At 43.3% G+C, this 16,166-nt stretch overlaps 1 protein-coding gene across 3 annotated transcripts in view; it reads right to left on the bottom strand.

Moving 5' to 3' along the window:
- The window catches only part of LOC144756180 (E3 ubiquitin-protein ligase TRIM39-like), a 472,432-nt gene that overhangs the window by 320,021 nt on the left and 136,245 nt on the right, over positions 1-16,166 (bottom strand). For all 3 annotated transcript variants that reach the window (XM_078645771.1, XM_078645770.1, XM_078645772.1), the window contains one exon: positions 12,122-12,217. In XM_078645771.1, the coding sequence (XP_078501897.1) occupies positions 12,122-12,217 (96 nt within the window). The remainder of the gene's footprint in view (positions 1-12,121; positions 12,218-16,166) is intronic.

Raw genomic sequence — 16,166 nt, 5'->3', positions numbered from 1 at the left:
AACAGTATTATACCAGGAAACACTCTTTGCCATCCAACGAAAGGTACCCCAATTCACCTTCAAGTGAATGCAACGTGTGACTCTACGAATTTCATCTACATGATGAAATGCCCGTGTGGCCTCCCATACGTGGGCAAAACAGAACGAAAAATTAAAACTCGTCTCACAGAACATCGTAGCAACATTCGTACAAAGAAACTAAGTTCATGCATTGCCGCTCACTTTGTGGCACAATCTCACAACCCAAGTCAAATTCGCTTCCTTGTCTTAGAAGTTGTAAAAAAATTCCCAAACAAAGACAACAACAAATTGTTGCTACAACGTGAACTGTACTGGATCTATCTCTTACAAGCCCTGCAGCCTAAGGGGCTTAACGACAGAATTGAACTCAGTTGTTATCTATAAACATTTTTCTGATGTTTGCTCTCTCTTGCCTGTGACTCATTACGAATATTCTGGATTTCTTTCCTATATGATTTGTTTTTTCCCTCGACCTCTGAATATTATTCATTCTATCTTCTGATTCATATCTCTTACTTTGACTTTATTTCTTATTTTTCATGTTTACTCATATTTCTCTTCGTTTTTTTCGTTTTCTCATACCTATATCCATCTTTTTGCTCTTGTACCACGTCGTTTGCCCGTTCCTTGCATGTCTTTGTATGTATTTAATTAGTTTAACTGTTTTTTCTTGAACTCTGCACCCTGAGTCAATCTGTATTTTGTTTTTACTCTTTTTATTTATTTATTTCGTTTTCTATTATTCTTCATTGTTCAGCTCCTACTTTCTATTTCTTGTGTCTTTCCCTGTTTTCCCATCCACGAACCCTTTTCGGTTGTTTACGTTTGTTGATTCCCACCTCGTCCAGTCCTATTTCTCTGGTGGCGGTACGCCTTTCGTTTTCTTTTTTATTGAGCGCCTCTGCGCATGCGTGGCGTCTTCCGGGTCCACACTCGGTCACACTGAATGCAGTCTACCTGTTTTCACTCGTTACCTCCTTGGTTCTAGGTAAGCGACGATTTCACCATGGCCTTACGCTGTTGATTTCTCGTTTTTTCTTTCTTTCGAACACGAGCACGTTTATTTATACTTTGCACGGAGTTATTCTAAATGATTCACCCATTTCCTTTTCACTTTTTCTGGGCTTGTCCCCTCGGATCTTGCTGCTTTACATATTTCACTGGCCGTTTCTCTATCCGGTGGATTTGGTTTCTCACGTACTTTGCGTTTCCTAGCCGTTTTTTTCACGCATTTTCAGTCAAGAACTCCACTATCCTGCCACATGTCTAGTGCATGTTTTACGTCATATCTTTTAGTATTCCTGTATTTCGGCGATCTACATTGTGTATTTATTTGTTTTCCTTTTAGATACTTAATCCCCCTGAAGAAGTGCTATTTCTAGCACGAAATGCATCGGGGTTGCTAATCTGATCTGCATAAGAACTTTATATGGATTATACTATCCTTGTTGCTTTTCACAAGTTACCATGAAAAACATATGATTATACAATATGTTCCTTGGATATTTTTGAAATTCTTTTGATGAACTGAATAAATTTCATTCAAAACATTTGGAGACACTACTACGTCTTTTCGCAATTACCATGTATTACGCACTTCTTGTGCATTCAAGAGTCCTCTGAGACAGTTCTTACACCCTGTAAGACTTTCATTTGCTCAGTTTTCAAACGCACCTTTTCGCAACCAGAAGGTGATCTCTCAGAGTACCTAATAAATTACTTATTTGTGACTACCTTTATTTCCTTGATTACCTTGGAGTGCAGCGGCCATTTTCACGTTTTGTCACCCAGTAAATTAGCCAGAGTACCGGGATCCCCAGGCCCTGCATGAGCGCTGGCAGCATACACTTACTCTCCGTCTGGATAAATCGGGACACCAAAGCCGAGAGGTTCTGGAAGAAACTGGCAGGGATAATGAATGGGTAATTTTGGAGAACATATAAGAATTGGGCAAGAGCTACCATCTTATATAATGCCACCCTCCCCATCAAGATTAGTATTAGTAAGACCAATGACTTCAAATCCCTTTGGGTGTGCCGCATAATAGGAGTTATAGTCATGTGGCAGGCGACAGGTATACCTTAGTATTAAAAAGTATCCTCTGTCCTTTTGTATTGTTCATCCGGCGGGTGCTGGAGTGGTTTGCCAGTTAAGTGTATGTGGGTAGACTTGCCCCAATTCACAGACAGTCTGGAGGCTTCCCCTTATACCTGAAGTATACGCGATAGGCGTGGCAGTGTGTCCTGTGGATACTGCAGGTAAAGAAGTATATTGTATGCATATTCTGCCACTCTATATTTCACCCTGACAGGCCATCAAAATCCGTGTATCTGTGCATCTTTCCCGAGCTATGAAAGTATGAATTTTTGTGATGATGGAGTTCCGATAGGCCAAAGGAGGAAGTGAGAAGATCTTGAGTACATAGCTGGGCAAACAATTGCTCAACCAAGCAGACAGGCTTCTGCTAATATGTTGTTCAAATACTTTAATAGGAAGAGGCAACTGTGAATAGGATGGTACGTTAAGACCTGCCATAGGCTTTTTTTCTCTATAATAATGGTATCACAAATGCCTGTTTACAACATGAAGGAAAACTGAGGAAGCGAGAGGATTATTACATAACGATATAAAGGTGGAGCTTATGAAAACCCAATCACGTGTTGAAGTACAGAGGCTGAACATCCATCTAAAAGAGAACCAGATTTGAACAACTTTGTTAATTCTGAATACCATAAATTAAAGCCAGTTAGGGATGGGGTTGACCTCTCTCGTCCAGAGAGTGGGTTCCACAAAAGAAGCATTGTGAAGGTTGCAAGAAGTTTTACAATATAAGGTGTTGTGAAAAACAAAATAGTAATTGAATTGCATGTATTTCGAGTTGGAGCAGGTCCCATGACGCAACAGAGGAGTACCATGCCCCTCTAAATGTCTTTGCATTAGTAAATATCAAGACTAAGAGAGTTTTAGTACCACAGGGCAGTAGGCACAGAACGGTTTGCATTACCCCAATTTCAGGATGCTACAGAATCAAAGGCTAAGAAAGCCACAAATCATAATCCTAAAGAATATCACTGCTAAGAAGAACTGGAAGGGCTTTAACTGCATTTGAAAAGAGTTCATCAGGAGTAATTTCATACCGAGGGTATTACCTGTCCCAGATGTAATTCGGTTGATGCAGATATAGTGCACATGTTTGCTACATGTCCTCAGCTATATACGTTAATCAAGGATATTGAGTACTTTTTGGATAACTCATTAAGGATAAAGATAACCCTTAAAGCGAGCTTAATTATGTTGGGAGTTGGTACTGAAGATACCTCAATGCATCCAAATGATGCAATGTTTTTGTTTATGGTGACTGCTGTTTTTAGACTAATGCTAGCTAGAGTATGGTTAGACAAGAGTCCCCCATCCATGCAAACATGGTTATCAAATTTAATTTCCATACACAATTTAGAAAAACATATCTATGCAAGAAAGGGTAGGATTGGGAGGGCTCAGGGTATTAAAATTTGGGGGCCCCTGGCGAGATGGAGAGCAGGGATAGGTTGATTTTTTCTGTTTTTGCTACTATGATTTTGTGCTGACTCTTTGATTCTATTGAAATGTTATTATATTTTACACAATTGTAATGGAACTTCTTTGCGTTCTTATTTTGAGATGAACAAATGTAATATGGAAAGTTGGTTAATTTTTTTTTTTTTGTTTTTTTTTTCCAAAATGTGTGCTTTGGTTGTAAAGTATAAAATAAAAATATATTAAAAAAAAAAAAAAAGGAGTAATTTCAGACCAAGCTCCTGTAGGAGCGAAAAGGTGGAAGGAAATGGTGTGAATGAGACTTTATGCCTACCGGGAGCACCCTGTAAAAAACGACACATCAGGGCTAAGAGGGCAAAGAAAGAAAACAACTTCTAATGATATTTGGTAATAGAGAGACTTTTCATAATAGACTATGTCCCGCAGAATATGTGGGTGTGGTTCCATTTTCCAGGAGTTGGGTCGCATCAGGCAGAGAGGCCAAATTTGAGTCAGTGTCCCATTTCTTGCACAGTGCCTGGACAATGTATAATTGTTGTTTGTTGGCTATGTGAGATTTGTTTAGCATCTAGGGCCAGATGTATATAGCTTTGGGTTTGCGATTACCATAGAGCGAATTTTTGCAATTCACTATTTGGTAATCACAAATAGCTATGTTCAAATGTGTGTTTTACACATTTACTGATTCCCAGTGCGTCACAAATAGACCTACCTCATTAATACTCATGAGGTAAGTCTCGGTTTGCGACCCACTTAGAACTTACAGCTCCTGAGGCGAAAAGCCGGGAGTTAGGCCCTTCTCTTCTTGCCTGTTTTATTTTCATAGGACTTGTAGCAGCGTGGCAGTGAGAATTTTAAATTATTGTGATTTAGCGTGTTTTAAATAAAATTTTAGATTGTACCTTCTTCTGTCACAATAATACTTGGGCACCCTTTACTTCGTTTGCTGGGCTAACCGAGGGCCGATCGAGGGCTCTACTCGGTCTCAGACACCTTCCCCGGGGGTGACGACTTCGGCCGCCATCTTAGAGTGAGAGGCGGGTTAGCGCACTAGTGGTCGGGCGAGTGGCGGCCCGAGCGCTACAAAAGAAAGCTGAGTACAGAGCATTCTGTTTAGAACTTACAGCTCCTGAGGCGAAAAGCCGGGAGTTAGGCCCTTCTCTTCTTGCCTGTTTTATTTTCATAGGACTTGTAGCAGCGTGGCAGTGAGAATTTTAAATTATTGTGATTTAGCGTGTTTTAAATAAAATTTTAGATTGTACCTTCTTCTGTCACAATAATACTTGGGCACCCTTTACTTCGTTTGCTGGGCTAACCGAGGGCCGATCGAGGGCTCTACTCGGTCTCAGACACCTTCCCCGGGGGTGACGACTTCGGCCGCCATCTTAGGGTGAGAGGCGGGTTAGCGCACTAGTGGTCGGGCGAGTGGCGGCCCGAGCGCTACAAAAGAAAGCTGAGTACAGAACATTCTGTTTAGAACTTACAGCTCCTGAGGCGAAAAGCCGGGAGTTAGGCCCTTCTCTTCTTGCCTGTTTTATTTTCATAGGACTTGTAGCAGCGTGGCAGTGAGAATTTTAAATTATTGTGATTTAGCGTGTTTTAAATAAAATTTTAGATTGTACCTTCTTCTGTCACAATAATACTTGGGCACCCTTTACTTCGTTTGCTGGGCTAACCGAGGGCCGATCGAGGGCTCTACTCGGTCTCAGACACCTTCCCCGGGGGTGACGACTTCGGCCGCCATCTTAGGGTGAGAGGCGGGTTAGCGCACTAGTGGTCGGGCGAGTGGCGGCCCGAGCGCTACAAAAGAAAGCTGAGTACAGAGCATTCTGTTTAGAACTTACAGCTCCTGAGGCGAAAAGCCGGGAGTTAGGCCCTTCTCTTCTTGCCTGTTTTATTTTCATAGGACTTGTAGCAGCGTGGCAGTGAGAATTTTAAATTATTGTGATTTAGCGTGTTTTAAATAAAATTTTAGATTGTACCTTCTTCTGTCACAATAATACTTGGGCACCCTTTACTTCGTTTGCTGGGCTAACCGAGGGCCGATCGAGGGCTCTACTCGGTCTCAGACACCTTCCCCGGGGGTGACGACTTCGGCCGCCATCTTAGGGTGAGAGGCGGGTTAGCGCACTAGTGGTCGGGCGAGTGGCGGCCCGAGCGCTACAAAATGAAGGTGTTTTCCCGTCCGCGCCGATGGCGCGCCGGAGGCGCGCCAGAGGCAAGCCCGTCTGGGCCCGTCCGGGCCAGACCGGGCATAGGGCCAGACACTATGCCGGTGGATACTCAACTTCCGACTGGTTATTCTAGGGAATACCTGTTGGAGCTCCGAGATAAGGGGGACACTCTCTGTTGCCTGTTCAAACATTTTGATCCTCTGTTTAGGACATGTAACCGATGTACTACTTCGAGCCTGGTTGGAGATTGCGGTGGGCAGGCCTATAGCAACCTCTCAATGGCGCTTCTGAACTGTAGGTCTCTTCCGAAGCATGCCATCGAGATCAACCTTATGCTCCAAGAGGGGGGTCTCGATGTGCTGTTTCTCAACGAAACATGGCTCTCTTCTACCTCAGTGTTTGATATTGCTGCTGCCCTCCCGGATGGCTTCCTCATACAGTGCTTACATAGACAACAGGGGAAAGGAGGGGGTCTTGCTATAGTCTACAAAGACAAATATAACTGCAGAATTGAAGATTGCGAAATATCAGACTCAGAGAGTGCTCGCTTCACTATTCAAATAACACCTAATAAATCTCTCTCAGGTCTTCTTATCTACCGCCCGCCGGGCTGTATAAAACAGTTCATAGGATCCCTACTAGAAACCACGTTAATTGCCGCGGCTCTTTCTTCTAATTTTTTGATTCTAGGAGATTTGAATCTTCATCTCGATGATCCTAATGACAAGGTTTCATCTGATCTCTGTTTAGATCTTAAAACTCTTAAGCTAAGGCTTGTAAATAAAGAGGCAACTCATAATAACGGTCATCTTTTAGACCCTATTTTCTCAAACTGTAATCAGCTCTTCTCTACTCCCCCCCTTCCTGTACCATGGTCCGACCATTTCCTAGTCCCATTTTCCTGGAAAACAGGTATAGAGGTACATCGGCCAGCGCCGCCTCGTACTCTTGACAGGGCATGGCCCAAACTATCTTTGGAAGAGCTGACTAGAGCACTTGAACAAACTGCCCCTAATATCGAACCAGACCCATTGGCCGCAGATATCAGTTTCTCTAATTGGTTGAACAACTCCCTTGATCAGGTATTACCGCTGAAAACAGTAACAAAGAAAAGTTGCACTTTTAAGTCTCCATGGTATAATCCAGAGCTCAGAGACCTTAGAAAAATCTGCAAAAAATTAGAACGTAGATGGAGGAAAGATTGGGCAATTAACAACAAAGAGGCATATCGCTCTGCTCTAAGACTATATATAACCTCCCTGAAAAAAGCACAGATGGCTTTTTTTGAGACTAAAATCAATTCGGCCTCCAACTCTGCGAGAGAAACCTTTAAGATAGTTAAACAACTACTTAAGGTGCCTTCCCCTATTAACACCCTAGACTGCTCAGAAGAAAGATGCAATCAACTTGCAGACTTTTTTGACTCCAAGATAGTTAACATCTTTGAGAGTCTTCCACAGATTCTCTCTACGCCGGATGTTGACTTAGATGTGGCAGCCGTCTCTGGCCCCCGGCTTGATTCTCTGAGCAGTATTACCAGGGAAGATTTTTGTAAAGCCCTTTCCTCCATGAAAAGTGGCTCCCCGGCCGATCCTGCGCCCATGTATGTACTCAAGAAGATTGCAGACACGATTGCCCCAGTGGCAACAGAGCTCCTTAATGCCTCCTTCTCCTGTGGGGTCGTGCCACCCAGCTGGAAACAGGCAAGGGTCAAAACCCTTTTGAAAAAACCGGGGCTCGACCCCATGGACCTGGCCAACTTCCGCCCGATCTCACTGCTACCCGGTCTTAGTAAGATCGCTGAAAGAATGGTAAATCAGCAGCTTTCCGGATTTCTGGAAAACAATCAACTGCTGAACAATTCTCAAACTGGCTTTCGACCGGGGCAAGGGACAGACACAGCCCTTTTAGTAGTAGCAGAAGAGGCTAGGTGCATCTTAGATTCAGGGGGATCCGCTGTTATGATCCTCCTGGATCTAAGCGCTGCATTTGATACAGTGGATCATAAAATTCTAACGCACCGTCTCGCCAAAGTGGGCGTTGCAGGAATGGCCCTTAAGTGGCTCACATCCTTTCTGAATAATCGATCTTTCAGAGTTTGGGAAGGTGGTCTGCTGTCCAAATCCATCCCCCTCCAGTGTGGTGTCCCGCAGGGCTCTTCATTGAGCCCTACTCTGTTCAACGTTTATATGGCCCCACTGGAGGAAGTAGTCGCCCCCTTTGGGATTAAAACAGTCACCTATGCGGACGACACCCAATTAGTCGTCTCGCTAACCCAACAAGAAGGATGTTTGGATAACCTCTCCGCCTGCCTTGTTGAGATATTCTCATGGATGTCCAGTTCGCGGCTTAGACTCAATGGAGCGAAAACTGAGATTATGCTTCTCGGTCATCATCTTACATCTTTCCCTAAAGCCGCTTGGCCTCCCTGCCTAGGTGAGCTGCCCACTCCAAAAAAATCAAAAGCCTAGGGGTGTGGCTTGAGCCCGATCTGACTTTTAAAGGCCCATGCACAGAAAGTTGCGGGGACGTGCTTCGGACTGCTCCGTTCAGTGCGGAAAGTTCTCCCTCTCCTGCCTCCCCAGTCCAGGACACTGCTGATTCAGGGGTTAATACTATCGAGGCTTGATTATAGTAACGCCCTGTTTCTGGCAGCCCCGGAAGCCACCCTTAACATTCTCCAACGGGTGCAGAATGCGGCAGCCAGGATGCTTGCAGGCACATCGAGAAGACCTTCGGCCAGACCAGCCCTGAGAGCACTCCATTGGCTGCCAATACGCGAAAGAGTCATCTTTAAAGCGCTATGCGTCACCCACAGGGCTCTGCAGGGCAAAGGACCTCCGATCCTCAGGAGCCTGATATGCCCTTATAAACCATCCCGGGATCTCCGGTCGGAGCGTGGTAATCTTGCAAGGGTCCCCAGAGTTAGGAAGGCACGCACAGGCGGTCGCCGTTTTTCTGTAAATGCAGCAAAAAGTTGGAATTCTCTCCCCAACTGGATCCGTGCAGAACCTTGTCATCTTAAGTTTCGAAAAGCACTTAAAACTATTCTTTTTCCCAAGGACCCCTAATTATTGGTTTTTTCCTCAGTTGGCTTTTTGTTCTATTTTCTGTTAGCGCTGGGACGCTCTCGGGCAGCCATGCGCTTTATAAATCTAATTTCATTTCATTTCATTTCATTCATTTCATTTCACTGGGTGGGAATCGCTAAAATCACAGGGTTGTGGCCTGCTGGGGTATGCAGACCACCAAGTCTGTGATTGCTTTTAAATTATGCATTGTTTTTACTTTTTTTCAAATGCAGCCCATTTTGCTTGAAGGGAAACCAGATGCATTTCAAAAAGAACATTTTAAAAAGTTTTCTTGCATTTTTTAGGAGTATATAGTGGTCCATGGGACCACTGTCTGCTCTTAAAAATCGTTCTTACAAACATTCACAAAGGGGAAGGGGTCACTTAGGGACACAAATGTGTGTTTCACACATTTAGCAATTCCCAGTGCACTGCAAATAGACCTACCTCATTCATATTCATGAGGTATGTCTCGGTTTGCGACCCATTGGGAATGACTTACAGCACAGGGATTGTGGCCTATTGGGATCTGCAGACCACCATGTCTGTGATTGCTTTTAAATTATGCAATGTTTTTAACTTTTTTAAATGCAGCCCATTTTCCTTAATGGAAAATGGGATGCATTTCAAAAAGAAAAATGCTAAGATTTAATTTTTCAAGAGTCGTAGTGGTCCGTGGGACCTTTGTATGCTCTTAAAAAACGTTTATACAAACATTCACAAAGAGGATGGGGTCCCTTAGGTACCCTTACCCGTTTGCGAATGGGTTACCACCTACTTCAAGTCAATACATACCACTGCGAGTCGCTATTAGGAAGGGATGCTATTTTGTGATTCGGTAATAAAATACCGACTCGCAAAATAGGGCTTTGAACATAATTCTTTGTTTTGCGGTCGCAAACGGCCCTATTCTGATATTTGGGCTGTTTACGACCTAAAAAAAGCGATGTACTTCTGCCCCGTAGTTCTTCACTAGCAATTGCAATTCCACAGTTTGAATTTTGGTATGTGGGTTATCCTACGTGCATCTGCTCCAAACTTTGTACTCTTGTTAGAGCTGTAGAAAAAAAACCTTAAAGCTTCATCTGGCTGGGGATGTGGTAAACAGGGAGAGCGCATAGAATCTGAGCTTCTGAGTAGTAGGCAGTGACTGAGATCACCTCTGCAGCCCCTTCATGCCTCATAGGATCTGCTAGAGACCATTGATTTTAGCTCAATGGGCTACTTCAATTGGAACAATCTGCAGCCCTCCTCTCCTCTAATCTTGCCAATGTTGCTTCCTTTCCATACTGTGATATGCTGCTGGGGATGGGGGACTGGCCCTTCCTCCACCTTGTTCAGTCTTGAGAGGGCCGGACTTGTAACTCCAGATGATGTTATAATCCCCAAGAGACTGCTTCATTGGAATAGGGGTCTACCTAGTGATACTCGGCTGTCCTGTCACTATCCAGAACATCTGCAGCATACACCGCGAAACCCTTTCTCTGTGGGTGGTAGTACCACAACTGCATATATTACGGTGCTTCTGAAAGAGTGTACAGTCCAACAACTTGATCAGACTCCAAAGTCACATAGAGACCTTGTTATTCTTGGATGTATGACGTTATAACGCATGCATTTACAACGCATGGCATCACAACGCAACTTTTACATCGCAGGTGCCATTACAACGCATGGCATTACAACGCAGGTATTTACAACGCAGGGGCTATTACAACGCATGCCATTACAACGTAAGTATAGGTAAGTATATAATTTAAATTACAAATGTAAATAATTCTAAATTAATTAATTTAATTTAATTTAATTAATTTAATATAAATTTAATTTTACTTTATTTTTACCCTGTACCCTTTTACCCAAAAACCCATAACTGACCCTGAACCCTAAAAATACCCCTTTACCCAAAAACTGAAAACTGACCCTGAACCCTAAAAATACCCCTTTACCCAAAAACCCAAAACTGACCCTGAACCCTAAAAATGCCCCTTTACCCAAAAACTGAAAACTGACCCTGAACCCTAAAAATACCCCTTTACCCAAAAACTGAAAACTGACCCTGAACTCTAAAAATACCCCTTTACCCAAAAACTGAAAACTGACCCTGAACCCTAAAATGACCCCTTTACCCAAAAACTGAAAACTGACCCTGAACCCTAAAAATACCCCTTTATCCAAAAACTGAAAACTGACCCTGAACCCAAAACATACCCCATAAAAAAAAACATTTAATAATTTAAATATAATTATATACTTACCAATACTTACGTTGTAATGGTATGCGTTGTAATAGCACCTGCGTTGTAAATACCTGCGTTGTAAATACCTGCATTGTAATGGTTTTTGCGTTGTAAAAGTTTCGTTGTAATGGTAGTGCGTTGTAAAAGTTGCGATGTAATGGTTGTTTCCCGTTATTCTTACATACCTACAGGTCTCATTACCTTGACATAAAAATGCATTTTAATATTCAACAAATGAGGTAGCTAGTGAGTGTTGGCGGCCTCAGTGGAGGTACTTCCTCATAGATTTTGGACCACAACTTAACTATTGCCTCCAGCTTCTTACAAACCTACCTCTGACCAGTGGCACTTTCTTTATTCCTAAATGGTTGCATCCATTACTGGCCATCCGCTACTTGAAATGCATTGATAATCCGATTAAACCTCCAGCTTCAGTTTATATCTGCTGGTCTAACTGAATAGAGAATCATGATTCAGGTGCTTACATACCAACACTCTCAAATGATATTTAAATTCCTATTGCCGCTAAATGAGCCGCGTCTTTCCATTCAAGTCCTGCAGCCCATCTGGTCTTTGGGGTCCCCAAATCAATTCCGTAGACAAACCATTAACATCCCTTACTGTCTATACATTGGGCAAGTAGAAGAAAAAGCAGTCCAATGCTCTTCAGAAATGTGCTTCTAAACATACAGACAGGAGACCTCTGCCTCTGGTACCTCAGACTCCCTGACCCTGAATCAATATGCCCTTCTCCAGCCTAATCATCACAAGAACAAGGAATGTGAGGCATGATCCCTGCTGTACTTACATTTAGGCCAGGACTTTGGCGACTCACCAAAAATCGGCTCGCAATCCACCAGTTTGGGAACCACTACTTTAATATCTTAGAATGTTCTAGGGCTATTTCTAGTCTCTTCTAACATTGGAATTATGTGTTGAGCGATCAAGCCAGAACATCATAAGCTGTCCCTTTGCAATGCTGGGTTAGATATCACTGAGCCTCCTTTGAAGAGAATCTCTGACTATCACAGGTGTTACTCAATTACAGGCCTGCAGAAGGAAAGGAAATGAGACTTGCCTCCATCTCATGGGCCCGGTGCTCGGTGATTGCTGTTAGATGCACTATTCTCTCACGCTTCCTTTTCAGCCGGTCCAGATGAACCTCACATTTACTCTGTGGGCAAACAAAAGAAAGCAAATTATATTCACAGGGATAGACGCACATGAAAAAATTATATTTCAGGCGTGGCCTACCAACCAATTGGCCAGACAGTGTGTAATTTGTAAAAGCTGCCTATCTGTAATAGTAGCTTTCTGCCAGGGTTTTTCTTTACAGAGCCACAAGCTTAGTATTTTCACTGCTATAGGGAGGCCTATGACCCAGACTTGAGACTTGGGTGTCAGTTCACTTGTAAAATTCATGCTCTGTTGAGATAGCTAGAACCTACTGCTTCCAAGTTCCCCACCAACAGAAAAAAAGGCCATGTTGATTTCCCAAATCTTTGGCAGAGTCATGCACAATATTTCAGTTATCCACATGCACCTCATTTTCCAGAAAGCACTAGATACGACAGCAGTGGTAGCTTCATAATAAGACTTTGAAAAGCCTGTGTCCCTTGTCAGACATGCCACTTTGCAAAGAACAAGTGTTTAGAATTGGGAACCTTCTAATATAAAGGGTTTCAAATATGTATGCTTTATGTCTGCCTATATCTAGACACCACCGATTTGGGCAAAACTAGAGTTGGTGTCCTCAAGGGGCAACTAGATAGCCATGAGAAGCAAGCTGTGGTAACCTTTCCCGGGTTCCTACTGTTATGATAATCATACTTATAAAGAGTTGTATCATTCACAAATGAACTCCAACACACAATTCCAGTTGTAGCATATGCATTTAAGATTCTGGTCGAGCACAGTACATGTTTGAAAATGTAAGCTCAATATTAGCATGCACATTGATGTCAAAATTTGGAGTCAAAAAAGCCAATGTATATTTTAAGTGTTGTAACAATACATTTTTTCCAAAAATGTTTTAAGGACAATCCTCATATATGATGTAACAGGAACCCCTCCCAAACCCTCAGAGAAGCTTGCTGCAGGCGTCTTCCTTGGGGCAAAAAATCAATTTGCATTTTAACATTTCAGATTTGAATGCCCAGAGATCCAAAAATGGCAGATTAGGAGTATAGCAGATTTAAGATCTTGTCAGAATAGAATTATCCGTATTGTAAAATGAAGAAGTTAGTAGGGGGTCAAATTTGGAAAACTGTCTCCAAGCATTCCCACCTCTGGAGACTAGGACCATAATAATCTCCGAGAGTGACACACATACCGAAAGTCAACAGGGACTTAAATCATGCAGTAAGCGATGTAACTGCGTAGGTCAGTGGACCCCAATTTAATCATTACTGGAACCTGGGATCACCCACTGAATCTTTATTGAAATACTGGGACCCTCCACTGGGTCATAACTGGAAGCATGGGACCCTGGCCCAAGTATTTTCTATGATTTAAACCACAAAACAATACACAAAAATAAAAGAAACAATTATTAATCAAACAAATACATGAATGATGAAACGTTTTATTCCATTCACAAATATTTAGAAAAATGAATCAAGTTAAGGATACCAACCTAATTTTTAGCCTCACATTACAGAAAGTTTTAAAATGTAAAATTGTATATTTTGCTTCCTTATTCATATACATGTTATTACTCTATTAATATTATTTAATTTTCTGAGCAGTTACAAACCCCGAGTAGGCCTTGCGGAAACCCAGTGGCCCCAGACCCCAAGTTAAGAACCACTGGCCCAGATAGTTTTAAGCAATCCATGTCTTCCCTTTTCACCGCTTAAAACCAGTCTTTCAATATGGAAACATGAGGTGTGTGCAGAATAAAAAAGGTCTTAAGTTCAAGCAACAGAGCAAGAATTACCCAACTGATATAAAATCCAAGATAAACGAGCAAACTGGCCATGGTTGAAGACGCTTATGGAAATCTTCCATGTATGTGCACATAAAACAGCTACACCAATGTTTTCTCCACAAGAAACATTTTCTCCAAGGGTCGCTTCACTTACAGCCCTAGAAAATAGGGTGATGTTAAGTGAACCTTTACATCATCTTTGTACAGATGCCAATGGATTTAGGACATCGCTAATATGTAAAACATTATGTTATGGGGTAGGAGATCGTATACCTTTAGTAATCATCAAAGAGAATTTCATTCTCCGGCTTGTAGGGATGACTAATCAACTCATAACTAAGTGGAAGCATCTCCTGAACTCTTTGAATTCTTTAAAAACTGGGCTGATCACTGCTCAGATAAAGAATCCTCAAGGTGCCCTTGGGAAACTCAATTAACTATAGCCCTGAGACCAAACTCCCCAAGCTACGGATACCTAGAGAGTAAAGTGCAGCCATTGAATTGTAACAATCCTGGATGATAGCTATTGTAGTCTAGATGACAGATCAGCATGTACTCCTGGACTTATCAACGATTTTTAAGATATTGATCGCTGCCAGATTGTGCACAGCTTGAAGACTCAGAGAGGCATCGGAGGCGAGGTCTTTAAATGCTTTGGCTTTTCCGTAACCAACTAAAAATTAATAATTAGAATTGGTAGACAATCGTCCAGGATCACACCTGTATAACGTGGAGACCTCAAAATGTTCCATTCTAGTAGCAGAACTGCTTAATCTTTACATGGAGCTGCTGAGAATCCCAATAGGGATTCTGGTGTGGTCATTCATCATTAGGCAGTCCCATTCCCTGATCTAGCTGATGCCATGCGGAAAATCCAAGGACGTCAGAACATCTACTTTAACTAAACCCAGAGTAAAAACAGAGCACCTCTTGAATAGTACCATGAATCAAAAACTTCTAATGAATGCTCTCAGCATTTAGCAACAAGCAAATCTGTCAAGTTAAAGGAGGTCAAATCATTAGGCACACAGATTAATCGCATCTCACCATGGCTTCCTACTTAGAGCATGTAGCTTCCAAAGTGCAGGCCACATTGTCCACTGTCAAAAAGGCATTTCTCCACCCCATGACTTTTGACAGGTAGTGCAGTTTCTGGTGCGTCCCTAAGTGACCAAAGCAATTCAGGCCAAGCTGATCTACCTTCCCACCTTTTGGCCCCTAACGAAGCTGCCAAAAACGAAACAAGCATTGAAAATGCAAAAGGTCTCACCTTTGATTATGTTAAAGCCATTTGCTTTGCTAATGGTAACTTACCGCCGCCACTGCCGAGAGTCAACGAAAGCTGCAACAGATACCAGCCGCCACCGCCAAGAGTCACGAAGTCCACAAACACCGCGCCGCCGCTCCGGGGACTACAACACCCGGCAGGCCACGCGGCGGCGCGCAGGAGGTGACGACAAACGCGGGGAGAACGCGCCAGGAGGCGCAATAAATTCCCTGACACCCCGGCAGAGCGGGGGAGCCTAACTTACCGCCGCCACTGCCGAGAGTCAACGAAAGCTGCCACAGGTACCAGCCGCCACCGCCAAGAGTCACGAAGCCCACAAACACCGCGCCGCCGCTCCGGGGACTACAACACCTGGCAGGCCACGCGGCGGCGCGCAGGAGGTGACGACAAACGCGGGGAGAACGCGCCAGGAGGCGCAATAAATTCCCTGACACCCCCGCCTCGTGGGACGCGAGCGGGACGCCCGGGGCTAAGCCCGGGCAAAGGGCGGGCCCTCTACGGCCCTCATTGGCACGAAGAGGCAGGGGCAGGGCCTACGACTCTGTGCAAAAACACTCAAGTAAGTTGTATTCTCCCACACCCTATGGTATGTGCCTGTGATACCACATTGACGTAACATCCCACGATCCTGCATAGTTGTATCCTGGTAAAACTGTCTGGAAAATGTCTAAATCCAAATCTTCGACAGTTTCCATCAACACCATAGACAATTACATGGTTCAGAAAGTTGCCAAAATTAATTCAGACAGGAGATCATCCCTGGGATTGAGTTACTCGCCAGACTTGCTTATCGATAACACGTCTTTAACTACTCCTGCTCTTGATATTAGTAATGAGGTGTTCCAGATCCCGGATAACAATACACCGACCCAGCTTCTAGTAGCCATCCCTGAACCAGCACCTGAG

Source organism: Lissotriton helveticus, chromosome 5_1, assembly GCF_964261635.1.
Source record: "Lissotriton helveticus chromosome 5_1, aLisHel1.1, whole genome shotgun sequence".
NCBI classification, from domain to species: domain Eukaryota; kingdom Metazoa; phylum Chordata; class Amphibia; order Caudata; family Salamandridae; genus Lissotriton; species Lissotriton helveticus.
Note: the sequence above shows the minus strand (reverse complement) of the source record. Positions and strands in the feature narration are given on the sequence as shown.